Source organism: Suricata suricatta, chromosome 3 (genome assembly GCF_006229205.1).
Source record: "Suricata suricatta isolate VVHF042 chromosome 3, meerkat_22Aug2017_6uvM2_HiC, whole genome shotgun sequence".
NCBI classification, from domain to species: domain Eukaryota; kingdom Metazoa; phylum Chordata; class Mammalia; order Carnivora; family Herpestidae; genus Suricata; species Suricata suricatta.
In genome coordinates this window covers 60346297-60363060 of record NC_043702.1, presented here as the reverse complement: position 1 = coordinate 60363060, position 16764 = coordinate 60346297, and the positions used below count along the sequence as shown (strand labels likewise).

The 16764-nt window shown below is 37.3% G+C and overlaps 1 protein-coding gene across 5 annotated transcripts in view; it reads right to left on the bottom strand.

The window, feature by feature from the left end:
- FASTKD1 (FAST kinase domains 1) overlaps nt 1–16764 on the bottom strand; it is a 50468-nt gene that overhangs the window by 29837 nt on the left and 3867 nt on the right. For 3 of the 5 annotated variants that reach the window (XM_029934432.1, XM_029934435.1, XM_029934434.1), the window contains exons 1-3: nt 15542–15623; nt 12749–13269; nt 9715–9783 (exon numbers count right to left, since the gene is read on the bottom strand). In XM_029934432.1, the coding sequence (XP_029790292.1) occupies nt 9715–9783; nt 12749–13083 (404 nt within the window). In that variant the 5' untranslated portion in view covers nt 13084–13269; nt 15542–15623. Of the gene's footprint in view, nt 1–6791; nt 6914–9714; nt 9784–12748; nt 13270–15541; nt 15624–16764 lie in introns of those variants that run through there. The other 2 variants (XM_029934433.1, XM_029934436.1) reach the window with 2 other exon arrangements.

Sequence of the window (16764 nt, the reverse complement as noted above, 5' to 3'; positions counted from 1 at the left end):
ATACCATATGTTTGCACTCATAGGTCTAACAGGAAAACAGGAGAAACCTAATGGAGGACCAGGGGGAGGGGAAGAGGGAAAGAGAGTTGGAGAGAGAGAGGGATGCAAAACTTGAGAGACTATTGAATACTGAAAATGAACTGAAGGTTGAAGGGGAGGGGGAGAGGGGGAAAGAGGTGGTGGTGATGGAGGAGGGCACTTATGGGGAAGAGCACTGGGTGTTGTATGGAAACCAATTTGACAATAAACTATTTTTTTTTTAAAAAAAGGATATTACAGATAAAGAGAATGGAACAATGGAGGATGAGAAGACAGAGGGGTTTGGGGCATGCAATTTCCTAAAAAGCATAATGCAGTAAATGAATGTAGAATTTCTCAGCCCAAACAACTGTTTGATCCTATTTAACTTAATCCAGCCCATATAATAAAGGCTCACAGAGCTCACCTATACATAACCACAAATGTAAGAATTTATCATGGTTTCTGTTTTAAGGAGCAATATGCTAAAGGGCATGGGGTGGGATAATAACCAGTGATAAGCCTACTCCTCTGTCTATAGATAAATATCCTATTGTTTCTTCTGTGTTTTAGTCAATTCTTTCCTTTCTGCTGTAGGTTTCTAACTGGTAGACCTGTATTACTATAAACTTCCTTCTTAGAACCACTTTGCTGCATCCCCAGGATTTTGGAAACTTGGTTTTTTCATTTACATTTATTTCCATGTGATTTCTGATTTCTCGTTTGGTTTCATAGTTGACCCATTCATTGTTAGTATCATGTTATTTAACCCCCATATATTTGTGTTCTTTGTGTTCCATAGCTCTTATTTTTTATCAAGGTATAATCGACACATATTATATTAGTTTCAGGAATACAACATGATGAATTGATATTTATATCAATGTAAAATGATTACCCCAATAAGTTTAATTTCCTTCTGCCACCATATAAAGTTACATTATATATCCTATATATATTACATTATATTATAATATACAGCATGGTGTATATTATAAACCCATGACTTATTTATTTTACGACTGGAGATTTGCAACTCTTGCCTCCCTCTCCCATTTTGCCTATGCTCCAACCCCTCTCACCTCTGGCAACCACTAATCTATTGTCTGCACTTATATAAGTTTTGTTTTGTTTGCACATTTGTTTTTAGATACACATATATAAATGAAATTACATATGTCCTTCTCTGACTTATTTCAGTTGGCCTAATATCCACAAGGTCCATCCATGTGCTTACAAATAACAAGATTTCATTCTTTTCTATGGCTGAGTAATATCCCGTTGTATATATATATACACACACTACATCTTCTTTATCCATTCATCCATCAGTAGACCCTTCAGTTGTTTCCATATCTTGAATATTGTAGATAATGTTGCAATGGATAAGGGTGCATATATCTCTGATTAGTGTTTTTATTTTCTTTGGATAAATACCCAGAAGTGGACTTACTGGATCATATGGTGGTTCTATTTTTAGTTTTTGTAGAACCTCCATAATAGTTTCCATGGTGGCTGTACTGATTTACATTCCCACCATTAGTGTAAGAGGGTTCCCTTTGCCCCACAACCTGGCCAAGACTTGTTACTTTTTGTCTTTAGGGAAATGGTCATTTTGACAGGTGTGAGTTGATACTTCATTATGGTTTTGAGGTGCATTTCCAGTGATTAGCGATGCTGAGCATAGTTTCATATGCCCATCTGTATGTCTACTTTGTTTTTTTGTTTAATGTTTATTTATTTTTGAAAGAGAGAGAGAGAGAGAGAGAGAGAGACAGAGCACAAGTAGGGAAGGGGTAGAGAGAGAGGGAGACAGAATTCGAAGAAGGCTCCAGGCTCCAAGCCATCAGCACAGAGCCCAACATGGGGCTCAAACTCACAAACCCTGAAATCATGACCTGAGCCAAAGTCAGACACTTAACCAATTGAGCCACTCAGGTTCCCCTGTATGTCTTCTTTGAAAAAAGATCTATTCAGCTCCTCTGCCCATATTTTAATCAGATGTGTTGTTGTTGTTGAGTTGTAGTTCTTCCTGTATTTTGGATATTAGCCCATATTCAGATACATGATTTGCAAATATCTTATCTCATTCAGCAGGCTGCCTTTTCAATTTGTTGATGCTTTTCTTCACTGTGCAAAAGCTTTTTAGTTTAATGTCGTCTCCACGATTATTATGCTTTCATTGCCATTGCCCTTGGGAATCAGATCCAAAATAATATTATTAAGACCAATTTCAAGGAACTTATTGCCTATGTTTTCTTCTAGGAATTTTAGGCAATTTGGTCTTGTATTCAAGTGTTTATTCCATTTTGAGTTTCTATTTGAGTATGGTGTAAGATAGTGGTCCATTTTCATTCTTTTGCATGTGGCTGTTCAGTCTTCCCAGCACCATTTATTGAAGAGACTGCCCTTTCCCCATTGTATATTCTTGTCACTTTTGTTGTAAATTAACTGACAATACATGAACAGGTTTATTTCTGTGCTCTTTATTCTGTTCCATTGATCTATGTGTCTGCTTTCATGCCAATAACATATGATTGTGATCACTACAGATTTCTAATATGATTTGAAATTAGGGTGCACGGTGCTTCCTCTGTTCTGAAGATTGTTTTCGTTATTTGGGATCTTTTGTGGTTCCATACAAATTTTGGAACTGCTTGTTCGATTTCTGTGAAAAATCCCATTGGAATTTTGATAGGGTTGTATTGAATCTATATGTTGTTTTATGTAATATAGACATGTTGACAATATAAATTCTTCCAATCTATGACCATGGAATATCTTTCAATTTATTTGTGTCTTCTTTAACTTCTTTCACCAGTGTCTTAGTTTTCAGTGTACTTTCACCTCATTGTTTACATTTATTCCTAGGTATTTCATTCCTTATGAAGCAATTATAAATGGGATTGTCCTCTTAATTCTGTCTTCTAATTGTTTGTTGTTAGTGCACAAAAGTGGAACAGACATTTTACATATTGATTTTGTATCCTTTAACTTTACTGAATTTATTAGTTCTCAGGTTTTTGGTGGCATCTTTGGGGTTTTCTTTATACAAAATTACGTCACCTGCAAATGGTGACAGCTTTACTTCTTCCTTTCCAATTTGAATGCCTTTTATTTCTTTTCCTTGCTCAAACGCTCTGACTAGGACTTTCAATACTGTATTGAATAAAAGTGATAAGGGTGGGCATCTTCGTCTTGTTCATATTAGGGGGAAATTTTTCAGCTTTCTACCAGAGAGTATGCTCTTAGCTGTGGGCATGTCATTTACAGCCTTTATTACGAGGGACATTCATTCCCTCTATACCTGCTTTGTTAAGAGTATTTTTTGTCATAAATCAATACTGAATGTTGTCAAATGCTATTGAGATGAACATATAACTTTTATCCTCAATTTTGTTAATGTGGCGTATCACATTAATTGATGTGCAGATGTTGAACCATCTTTGCATCTTTGGAATAAATCCCACTTGACCATGTCATATGACCTTTTTAATGTATTGTTGATTTTTGGTTTGCTAATATTTTGTTGAATATTTTTACATCTATGTTCATCTATGTTCATACTGACTTGTAATTTTCTTTTTTTATGGTGCCCTTGTCTGATTTTGGTATCAGAGCAATGCTGGCTTTGCAAAATGAATTTAGAAGTATTCCCTCCTCTTGAATTTTTTTAGAGAGTTTGAGAAGAATAGATATTAAATCTTCTTTGAATGTTTGCTAGAATTCACCATTAAAGCTCTTTGGTCCTGGACTTTGTTGGGAGTTTTTTGATTACTGACTCAGTCTCCTTGCTAGTAACTGGTCTATTCAGATTTCTACTTCTTCATGATTTATTCATATGATTATCTGTTTCTAGAAATTTATCCATTTCTACTAAGTTGTCTAATTTGTTAGTATACAGTTGTTTATCAGTCTTTCATTAGCCTTTGCATTATTTTAGTATCAGTTGTAATGTATCCTCTTTCATCTGATTCCATTATTTAAGCCTTCTTTTTTTTTCTTAGTAAATCTGGCTACAGGTTTATCGATTTTGTTTATCTTTTCAAAGAACCAGCTCTTAGTTTTACTGATGTTTTCTTTTGTCTCTTTAGTCTCTATTGCATTAATTTCTTCTCTGACTTCTGTGATTGCCTTCCTTCCACTAACTTTGGGCTTCATTTGCTCTTTGTCTTCTACTTCCCTTAAGTATAGATTGTTTATTTGAGATTTTATTTCTTTTTTTAATATATGCAAATATATTTATTCATTCTATTTTTATAAATGTTTATTTTCATTGGTTTTTGAAAAAGAGAGGGAGGGAGAGAGAGAGAGAAAGAGAGAAAGGCAGATAAGCCCCAGCAGACTCGTCAGTGCAGAGCCTGAGGTGGGGCTTGAACTCGCACACTGTGAGATCATGAGCCAAACACCAGAGTCAGACGCTTAAATGACTGAGCTACCCAGGCACCCCAAGATTTTACTTGTTTCTTGAAGTAGGTCTGTATTACTATGAGCTTCCTTGTTAAAACTGCTTTGCTGTATTTCACACATTTTGGAAAGTTGTATTTTCATTTGTCTCAAGGTTATTTTTTAATTTCTTTTAATTTTTTAATTGTCCATTGGTTGTCTGGTGGCACGTCGTCAAATCTCCACATATTTGTAATTTTCCCACTCTTTTTGTGATTGATTTCCAATGTCATACCACTAGTCTGAAAAGATGCTTGATAAATGTTTCAATCTTCTAAAATTTTTTCAGACTTATTTTGGCTAAACATATTGTCTATCCTGGAGAATGTTCTACATGCACTTAAGAAGAATGTATATTCTGCTGGTTTTCAGTAAAATGTTTTGTATATATTTAAATCCATCTGGTCTAATGTGTTTTAAGGCTGATGTTTCCTTACTACTTCTATCTGATGATCTATTCACTGATGTAAGAGAGATATTAAAGGCCCTTACTATCATTATAAGGCTGTCAACTTCTCTCTTTAAGTCTGTTCATATTGCTTTATACTTTTAGGTGTTCCTATATTGGGTGCATAAATATTCACAAATGTTGTCTCTTCCTGCTAAATTGACCCCTTTATCACTATGTAATGCCCACCTTTTTCTTTTATTACAATGTGTTTTAAGTCTATTTTGTCTGATATAAGTATAGCTACCCCAGCTTACTTTTGGTTTTCATTCACATGAAACATCTTTTTCCATCTCTTCACTTTCAGCCTGTGTGTCATTACATCTACAGTGAGTCTCTTATAGGCATCATATACATGGGTCTTGCTTTTTTATCCATTCAGCCACTCTCTATCTTTTGACTGAAGAATTTAATCTATGAGAGGGTGGTGCCCTTTTCATCAAAACATTTATTAAATTAATAACTGCACACAGCCTGAGCTGTACATGGGCTGTTAAAGACTTGAATGCCTAGCTAAAACAAGGAAAACTGTTGGCCCTTTTTCATGTGCTCAGAGCAGCTACTGTTCATAGTTGGGCCAGTCCTATGATCTGCAAAAGGGGTAAGCATCCCAGAGCAAGATTCTGCTGTACTGGAACGGAGCAACGAATGAGGGCACTGAGCCAATCCCTCAAGGCAGTGATCTGACAACCCATTCTTCCTGGTGTCCAAGCTCTTATGCTCAAAAGACAGATGGGGAACATAAAGGCTCTCTTCTGGCTAGAATGAGGCATATGGATGATAGAAAAGAAAGCCAGATCAGGTCATGATCTCACAGTTAATGAGTTTGAGCCCACCATAGAGCCTACTTTAGATCCTCTGTCTGCCTCTCTCTCTCTACCCCTCCCCTATTTATGCTATCAAAAAATAAATAAATATTTTTTTTAAAAAATAGAGCACGAGAAGCCAGAGAGAGGCTGGTGAAGAGAAACAGGAATTGCTACTTATTGACTTGGTGTGAGTTCTGCTCATTTGGGTTTAAGAGCCTTTTTCTGCCTCCTTTCTTCTTCCAGCAACTTCTCCTGCTGCCTAAGCTGCCATGCCTGTAATCCAGCATCCATTTTCTGTGACAGCAGTACAACTCATCTTGCAAACTTCTCCCTTTGGGCTTTTCTTCAAAGCTGGCCTTTCATTGGAGGTACAGGGAGGCCATGTGTGTAAGATCAGTCTGGGAACTCGGTAAGGGGTCCACAGCCAGAGGGGTTGGCAGCCAGGCCCTGCCTGGGTGAAGAAAAACAGTCCCATGAGGATTCAGCCAAGCTTCTAGTTCCCCAGTTCCCCCAGACTAGCACTCACTAGAGTCACCACTGGCTGCCTGCCCAACCCACACCATGCTGCTGCGCAGCCTCCACACACCTAAAGCAGCTGAGGCCACAGAGCCAGAAGTGGGTGTCAGTCCATTTATGTTTAAAGTAATTAAAGATGGGTATGTACTCATCGTCATTTTGTTAACTGTTTTCTGGTTGTTTTGTAGTTCTTCTCTGCTCCTTTTTCCTCTTGCTCTCCTCCCTTGTAGTTTGATGCCTTTCTCTAGTGCTATGTGTAGATTCCATTCTCATGATCTTTTGTATATCTACTGTAAGTTTTTGCTTTGTGTTTTCCCTGAGGCTTACATATATCAGCCTATGCACATACCAGTTTATTTTAGGTTGATAGCAAGTTATGTTTGAAAGTATTCTAAAACTATTATCACACATTTTACATTTTTGATGTCACATTTTACATCTTTTTATTTTGTATATTCTTTAACTGTTGTAATTATACTTATTTTTACTACTTTTGCCTTTTAACCTTCATACTAAAATAAGTGATTAGTCCACCACTGCTAATATATACTTACCTCTACCAGAGAGACTTCTTCTTTCATGTTTTCTTGTTGGCACTTGGCCTTCCTTTCCAGCTTAAAGTAGCCCCTTTAACGAGTCTTGTAAGTCCAGTGGTGAAACTTGTTCAGTTTTTGCTTGTCTGGAAAACTCTTTCGCTCCTTCAATCCTGAGTGATAATTTTGTCAGGTAGAGCATTCTTGGTTGGAAGTTTTTTGCTTTCAGCACTTCAAATATATCAGGCCACTCCCTTCTGGCCTGCAACGTTTCTGCTGAAAAACTTGATGACAGTCTGGGGGTCAGGGGGTCTCTTATACATAACAAGCTTTTCTTCTGCTGCTTTTAAGATTCTCTCTTTAACTTTTGACATTTTAATTATAATGTGTCTTGGTGTGAATCTCTTTGTGTTCATCTTATTTGGAACTCTTGGGGCTTCCTAGATCTGTCCTCAGGTTAGTGAAGTTTTCAGCCATAATTTCTTCACATAAGTTTTCTATCCCTTTCTCTCTCTCTCTCTCCTACTTATGGGACACCTATTATGTGAACAGTGTTCCATTTGATGTCTCATAGGCTCCTCAAGTTATGTCTTTTTTTTTTCTTGCTGCTCTGTTTGAGTGAGTTCTACTGCCCTGGTCCAAGTCACTAATCCTTTCTTCTGCTCCATCTAGTCTACCACTGAACCCCTGCAGTATATCTTACAGTTTTTATATTCTTCAGTTCCGTGTACTTCCTAATGTTTTCCATTTCTTTGTTGAAGTTCTGTGTTTATAAATTCTTTTCCTGAGATCAGTGAGCATCTTTATGACCATTGCTTTTAACTCTTTATCAGGTAAGTTACTTATCTGTTTCTTATGGGGTTTTTTTTAACATTTATTTCTGAGACGCAGAGACAGAGACAGAGCACACGCAGGGGAGGAGTAGAGCCAGAGGGAGACACAGAATCCTAAGCAGGCTCCAGGCTCCAAGCTGTAGGTACAGAGCCCAATGCAGGGCATGAACTCACAAACCGAACCGTGAGATCATGACCTGAGCTGAAGTCAGACATTTAGTCAACTGAGCCATCCAGGCACCCCCTTATGTCTGTTTCATTAAGGTTTTTTTCAGGGGTTTTACCTTCTTCTTTCATTTGGAACATATTCCTTTGTTTCCTCATTTTTTTCCCTTAACTTTCAATGTTTATTCCTATGTATTAGGCAAAAGAGCCAACTCTTCAGTCTTGACCTCTTGTGGGTCACTGAGTCAGCAGTGGGGTTCTTGGTGAGGCCAAGTCTCTGCCTCTCCCACCTGTTTCAATGTGGCCTTGCCGTCTTTGTTGTGGAGTTGTTCAGCTAGTCTCCAGGTCTTTTTCAGAGACAAATGTTCTACATGTAGCGGTAGGTTTGGTGTGTCTTTGGTAGAGTGAGGAGGGCCTTCTATGCTACCATCTTGAACCACCTCTCTGGTCTGTGGTTTTTAAATCCTCCTTTCTCTTTCCCACTTGATTTTCCCTTTCTTCACTAACATTTGTTTTACTCCATTAATAACAGACCTAGGCTATGCTGATCCCTACATTAAAATATTTTAAATTTTCAGAAATAGCTAACAATTTTCCAAAATGAGGTCTGTTATTATCTTGGCTCTTTTATAAATGGAGTTTCTCACATGTTCTTATATAGTATAAATAGTATGGTTTTGTATAGAATAGATTTTGCTATTCTCATAAGAAGAATACCCTGAACAAATTTTACATTTTCCTAGATGATTACTGATTATGGCAACATGCTACAAATATAGCTGTGTATAGTTGTATAGTACAGGAAAGAGATCAGGATTGATCATATTCACAGCAGCGAACCTGAAAGCTTCTAAGTCACCTATGAGTTATGTTCATTGTCTCTCAACAAAGAAGGAGTGATAGGCAAGTACCTACAAATGCTGCAAAACAGTGTTGAATAGTTTTCCTTTCTACTAACGTGGTGTCCTTTCTTTTGTGTGTGTGTGTGTGTATTATATTTATTTTTGAGAGACAGAGAGAGACAGTGCAAGCAGGGGAGGGTCAGAGAGAGAGAAGGACACAGAATCCAAAGCAGACTCCAGGCTCTGAACTAGCTGTCAGCACAGAGGCCAATGAGAGGCTCAAACGGACGAACTGTCAGATCATGACCTGAGCTGAAGCCGGTCGCTCAACCAACTGAGCCACCCAGGCACCCCTTCTTTTCTCTCTTTTTATGACTCCTGAATCTCTAGGTTTCTATATGCAGCCTATTACTCAGAGAATCTTTCCTTTCTTTTTTTTCCTTCAGGTTTTTAAGTAAACTCTGCCCCCCATATAGGCTCAAACTCACAACTCCAAGATCAAGAGTCCCATAACCTACCCCCTGAACCAGTCAGGGCCCCAAATCTTTTCTTTCTGAAGCAAAATCTTCCAGAAAAGAAGATTCAAAAAGCCAAAGAGCTGTTACTCCACCATATTTACATTTTGATTAATTATATATGTGGAAAAGCACAGTCTCCACTCTTAATTTAAAGAGCAAATATTGGTGGTTCAGTTGGTTAAGCGTCCAACTTCAGCTCAGGTCATGATCTTGCAGTTTGTGAGTTTGAGCCCTACCTCAGGCTCTGTGTTTACAGCTGGGAGCCTGGAGCCTGCTTCAGATGCTCTCTCTGCCCCTCCCCCCACTTGCACTCTTCCCTCTCTCTCTGTCTCTCTCTCAAAAATAAACATTAAAAATTTTTTTCAATTTTTTTAATAAACAAAGAGCAAATATTCAAGCTTTCTCTTATAAGGAAAACACACATTCCTCCTTCTTTTCCTTTACACAATCAAAACTATCAACTAATTTTTTTTCAGTGAAGCTTGCTAGATAGGCAGCAGCTCCCTATTCTTTCTCTACAAGGTTTCACTGAGCTAATCTTGAATAGGATAACTGTGATCTTAGACAATGAACCCAAAGTACTTGCCTTTCCAGTCTTCTCCATGCTTCTGGAACTAGGGCTTCAACCAGTAGGCGATGTGCCTCAGTAGAACACCTCAATAAAATCAAGAAAAAATAAGTTTCCATACATAAACATTTCTAAATTACTAAAACAATCATGCAAGTAACAATTATAATGCAAAAGTGAACCTCGAGTTATTACACTCCTACACAGTCCTTATTTCTGGTCCATTTCCATTTCAGTATTTTGATTTCTTGATACAGTATAATAATCATCTAAACTTTATCCAAGGCCTCTCTCATTCTTTTATCCGTTCAATGCTTTCCACCGAACAATAAAACATTCAACAATACATATCATTTTAAAAGCACATATAACATATATTACTTTGCTCTGATTAGAAAATATTTTTACAGGAGAGGATTTGTAAAATAAAGAAAACCTTGAATAGGGTACTAAAACTCATTTAGAGGTCTGTCCTCATAAACAGCCACCATCATTAATTTGTAGCATTTTGCTCCAGTTATCTTTTCTACACACATATGAAACACACATATTCCTTTTACACTTTTTAATTTTGTTAAAAGGTTTTATTTTTAAGTAATCTCTACACCCAACGTGAGGCTCAAACTCACAACCCCAAGGTCAAGAGTCACATGCTCCACTGACTGAGCCAGCCAGGCGCTCCACTTTTATACTTTTATATCCTGCTTTTTTCAGTAAGTTAACGTTATAATGTGGTCATTTACCCATGACACTACACAGTGTTCAAAACAATTTTTAAACATTGTATTTTATTCCATTAAATGAATATATCATTTAAACATTCACCTGCTATTAGAATTTTTGTTTTTCAATATTACAAATAATGCTGAGATGAATATCAGCATACAATAATCTTAATATGTATCGCAAATTATTTTCTCTTTTTTTTGTATTTATTTATTTATTTACATCCAAGTTAGTTGGCATATAATGCAATAAGGATTTCAGAAGCAGATTCCAATGATTCATGCCCTATGTATAACACCCACTGCTCATCCCAACAAGTGTCTTTCTTAATGCCCTTTACCCATTTAGCCCTTCCCACACCTCCAACCTCTCTAGCAACTCTCAGTTTGTTCTCTGGATTTAAGAGTCTCTTATGTTTTGTCTCCCTCCTCATTTTTATATTAGTTTTGCTTCCCTTCCCTTATGTTCATCTGTTTTATATCTTAAATTCCACATGTAAGTGAAGTCATATAATATTCATCTTAGTCATATAATTTCATCTAGGATAATACCCTCTAGTTCCATCCACATAGTTGCAAATGGCAAGATTTCATTCTTTTAGATTGCTGAGTAATACTCCACTGTGTATGTATGTATGTGTGTGTGTGCGTGTGTATATATATATGTGTGTGTGTATATATATATCTTACATCTTCTTTATCCATTCATATCCCAGATTATTTTCTTAGAGATAAACTTTAGAAGCAAAATTACTGAATCCAAGGATATTTTTATAGTTCTTGATACACTGATACACTTGTACCATCAGAGCATATGAGTTCCTCCTCCAGTAGATCTTCATTAACAATGAATACTTTCTACATAACTAAACCACAAATACTATATATTATAGGTATAAAAATATCATTTTAACCAATTTCAACATCTTTATAACATTAAGGCTATATTAGTTTGTCTCCCCAAAATCAGAGACTTTCAGGTTGAGTTATGAAGCAAAACTGAACTACATACTGTTTTTAAAACCTGAAAACAAAATTATATTTTACTCTTAAAATCCTTTCATTATTAAAATATGACTTAGGGGGTGGCTGGGGGGCTCAGTCGGTTAAGTGTCCGGCTTCGGCTCAGGTCATGATCTCACGGTTTGTGGGTTTGAGCCCCGTGTCAGGCTCTGTGCTGAAGCTAGCTCGGAGCCTGGAGCCTGCTTCAGATGCTGTACTTCCCTCTCTCTCTCTGACCCTCCCCTGATCATGCCGTCTGTCTGTCTCTCTCTCTCTCTCTCTCAAAAAAAAAAATAAAAAGCATTTAAAAAATAATAAAATAATAGAAAATATTAAAAAAATAAATAAAACAAAATATGACTTAGGAGGAAAACATAGAACTACAGATTTTAGGCAAATCATTACCAAGCAGCATTCCTCCATCTGCCTAATAGACATGAGTCTTGCGAGGTGTTTTACACAATGTTTTATATGGTTAAGTGAGTTTGGAAACGGCCCTCACTCAGAGATTTACAATACACATTAACATAGTAAAGCCTCTGCAGAGTCCTGCAATAAAGACTTACTGAATTTTATTTTATTCATCATTTTCCAAGCCAACATAACCATTGAGAAAGTAAATGACGTCCATCTTCATTACATGTTCTCTTCACGTACCTCACAGAAACAACTTTGCAACCACAGAAAGACCACCAAAAAAGGAAAGCCACTCTTTTTTCAGTCTAACACCACTCCCCCAAAAACATAAAGTCATAAGCCCATTTCCTGTAAATGTTGTCTCCCTAATAAAAACAACTGTATCTCTGTTTTGTGCAATGCTGACATCTATAGCTACTGATAGCCCTCACAGGTTGGCCAATCATGAGAAAACTGCTGTTTTTCCAAGAATGAGACTAAGAAGCAGACTAATTACAACTTCTGTGTGAGTGTTTGCGTGTGTGTGTTTTCTCTTATATACCTCCTGAATATTTTACTTAGAAAACCCAGTTCTTTTGAAGGCTGGAGTCCTTTGCAAACAATGTAAAATTTCTTTTCTTTTTTAATGTTTTCCCAGCTTTACTGGGACTAACAAATAAAAATTGTATATACTTAGATGGCACAACAGGATGTTTGATATGCATATACATATATATGTATATATTTATATATAGTTAAACGATTACCACAAAGAATATCCTCTAAGCATCTTAAAAATATTAAACGATCAGGAATACTATTTACAGGGGAAAAAACACATTGTTTTCCATTTTAAAGAGATTTTTAGAAAACTGAATATAAAAATAAACTATAATCACTTCTATAAAATCTAAAAGTACGTTACTTACTGTTGTGTGAGGTACAACACATTCACCAGGGTATTATCATTCATGAATTCCATTTGATTTGTCGATAAATTATGAAGAGTAAGAAACTGGGGATGGTCCCTGATACACTCAATATTTTTTAAAAAGCTGGTTTTCTGCTTTTGAAACTGCCAAAGTACATTAAATGCACATTCCACTTGCTTCTCGGAAAGCGTAGCTCTGTTGTTTTTAATAAGATCAAAGATTTGCTCTTCATCTGTACACTTAATCATCTCGCTAATTAGTGGTTTACAACTGCAAGATCGAAACTGAAACACTCTCCAGGAGAATGGACAAACAGCTCTTAGGCGAAGCATATTTACAAACAGTTAAGTCTTTTAAGAAAAAGTATTTTTTCATTTACGTCACAAGTTTTCTCAGGTAGGAAAACCATTTCCAACAAGCAGTCAGCTGTAATATCCTGGTAAAAAGGGAACTATTTTTTCCTTTATGTATTTTGCTTCCATTATGAAAACTCCAAACCCCATTCCAACATGCAGCTTCTGTAAAAGAATTGGTTTGACATGGATTAATACCAAATTAGTTCCAAAATTTAAATTAAAATAACAAGTTTTTTCCTGCCTTAACTCTAGTTAAGATTTTGTTTCTAGTCTGAAGCAAACTGCAGGATTTGGTCCAAAATTAAGTGTCCAGGGGCACCTGGGTGACTCAGTAGGTTAAGCAGCCAACTTTGGTTCAGGTCACAATCTTGTGGTTCGTGGGTTCAAACCCCGCATCAGGCTCTATGCTGACAGCTCAGAGCCTGGAGCCTGCTTTAGACTCTGTGTCTCCCCCTCTCTCTGACCCTTCCCTGTTCATGTTCTGTTTCCCTCTGTCTCAGTAAAATAAATAAATAAATAAATAAATTTTAAAAAGTGTCCAGGAAAAGGGGCTTCTTTCTGCACCTCCCTTTTAAAAATGTTTGTTAAATTTGACATATATATAGTTTTCAAATTCGACCATAAAAGCAGAAGGGAAAAAAATTGTACACTCAGAACCGTCTATTTAAACAGAAGATTCAGGGTGCCTGGGTGGCCCAGATGGCTGAGTGGTCAACTTTGGCTTCAGGTCATGATCTCAGGGTTCACAGGTTTGAGACCTGCGCTGTCAGCGCAGAGAGCCCACTTTGGATCCAGTCTCCCTCTCTCTCTGCCTCCCTTCCCTAAAAATAAATAAACATTTAAAATTAAATAAATAAAAGACTCAAACTGTTTAGAATATATAAATATGTCACCTTCAATGTTTTTACAAGAAACAGCCATTAATTCAGAGCTATAAAATTTTATTTTATTTATTTATTTTAAACGTTTATTCATATTTGAGAAAGAGAGTGTGAGCAGGGGAGGGGCAGAGAGAGAGGAAGGGACAGAAGATCAGAATCTGAAGTGGTTTCTGCACTGACAGCAGAGAGCCTGATGCAGGGCTGGAACTCACAAACTATGAGATCATGAAACTGAGCTGAAGTACAACACTCAACCAACTGAGCCACCCAGGTGCACCAGAGCTATAAGTTTTTTGTTTTGGAAAGATGGTCTCTGGTATATTTACTTTCAGGATAACGGCTCCTTTCCTATGGAACTCTAAAAGACCTTGAAGGGTTTGGTCCCTATTGACCTTAGAGTTTGAACCAAAAAGCAAGATAATTAAATCTCCAATCAGGAAATAAGAAGAAATCAAGTAATGTATCAAGATAATGGTGAAACAATGTAAGAACCAAAGATAATTATGAAAAAGGATAATTCATTTTAGAAATATACTATAGATGTTTATATTTCTAATTGAGAAACATTTAGAAAAGCTGGGACTAAAATCATAGCATTGAACATTTCTGCAACATTTCACAAGAGACTTTCAAAATATATCATCCCATTAAGTTTTCTCAATTAACCTGTCAGGTATATATTATCATTTGCATTTTACAGATAAGAAAAGCTATTTTCAAAAAGGTGAAAAGTCTACTCTAATACTTGTGAAGCTGAGATAATCACTTGGTCCTATCAATTCTTTCAACTTGGCAGCTTGGAACACCTCCTTACATCAACAAACCAATACTAAAATATTGCCTCAGAGTTTTGTCTATGGCTATGCTGTCTGTTCACAAGGAAAAACAAAAACACGATAGTATTGGTATATCAGTACAGCATCCTGGCCTACGCCAACCTGGGTGATACACATACACACAAAAACCTGTACAAAACAAAGGTATCTTCAAGATTCTCCCGCCTACCCACAACTGAAAATGGAAGTAGCTCAACGATTAGAATATCAAGATGTCATGTCCCCAATTGTGCTCCCAGATAAATGACCTTGGGAAGTCACTTAACAAAAGGAGAGGCCTTAGGACGATGAGTGTAGGGTAAACAGTGTCACTCCGTGCAAATGACAAGCATCCTCCACGCCACCGGGCTCACAGTAGCACAGACGAACGTAAGTGATCTTCCGCATCCCCGCCTAGGAGTGGGCTCACCCATGACCTCCTCCGAGCACTGGAAAATTCAATCCCCGGAAGGAGGCCTCTGTTCTCAGTCGAACCCTGCATCTCTGCCCAAAAATGTGCTGTGTGACAGAAAACCTGCCGCAGCTACCCGGTCCTGACTTGCAGGTTAAGTTCTTCCCTTAATCTCCAACTTTTCTGGAGGATCCCGGGGAAGGCTAGTTACAAAGGCTTAGAAGCCAAGGCTATTTCTGGTCCCCAACGAGAAACGCAACAGGTTTGATTGTGTCATTCCCGCCCACGTCCTCCCATATCACATAGTTTTTCTCGAGAGACATCACCTTTCCTCTGACGGTGCCAGTCCCCAAACCAGGAAAAAATGTCGGGAAAGCGCGGTGTGCTCAGCGGAAAGCATGTACTACATGCCCCAGAGGACGTAGCGACGAGGTCAAGGAAATGGGCGTCACTTACGCATTCACGCGGAATTCTGGGCATTGTAGTTCCACATTGAGAGACTGAGACACCTAAAGGTCCTTTAGGTCAGTGTTCCTCAACCCAAGTTGAGGTTTTCCCTCGCTAGGTTTTTCCCTAGCCCATAGAAGGCAGATTTTTAAAATAATATATAATTTTTAAAAATCTAATATTTAGAAAATGAAATGTTTAAAGGTAAATATGGAAACGTGGATTTTTGTTTCTTACTATATTCAACATATATGAAATAACTGTCAAATGGCTACAAAATAAACCCTTACTCTCAGTTTCTACCCCTGTGTCATGGTAAGACAAATCTTTGGACTACACTTTTTTTTAACTTTACTGAGAAATAATTTACACACTATGCAATTTACCCATTTACAGTGCACAATTCAGTACTTTCCTTAATTTAGGATTGTGGAGCACCACCACAATTTATTTTAAGATAGTTTCACAACTCCAGAAAAAAAAACAGGTAACCAGTAGCAATCAGTTCCCATCCCCGACTCCCAACACCCTAAGCAGCTGCTAAAGGCAGAGCAAACTTTGAGCTGCACTGATTTAGGTTGTTTGGAATCAGATCTATTGATAACAAACTTGAAGACTGAGGTTGCTCTTAATGCATAGACTAGAAAGGCTTTCAGAACAAATGTCAGAAAAAGCATAGGGATGAAACTGGGCATGACCTGTGTCAGTGCCCTTCAGTCAAAGACCTATAGTTAGGATTACTGACCAGTTGCAATGAAGAACACATCCCAAGGGGTGACAAATTAAAAAGGTTTTAGAAAGAACTTATCGTATTCAGCCCTGTGTTAAGTGATTTTGGCGAGGCTTATGGGAACTTTTCTCTGAATAATTCTATTATTAGGTATCTTAATAAACTTTATCCACAAGGCAGAAGGAATGAAGTTAAAGCTGTGTTTGATAATGAGGGAGCAGTCACTCACAATAGCCAGGATAGGTAGATGTTTGGTCATTTTTTGTGATTTGAACTATGTTCTTGTTTGGTCTCAGTTCTGATATGATTATGTAATGGTGTTGTCTTTGTCTTGATCCCTCATAACCAGACAGTGGCCTTGTCTTATGTTGG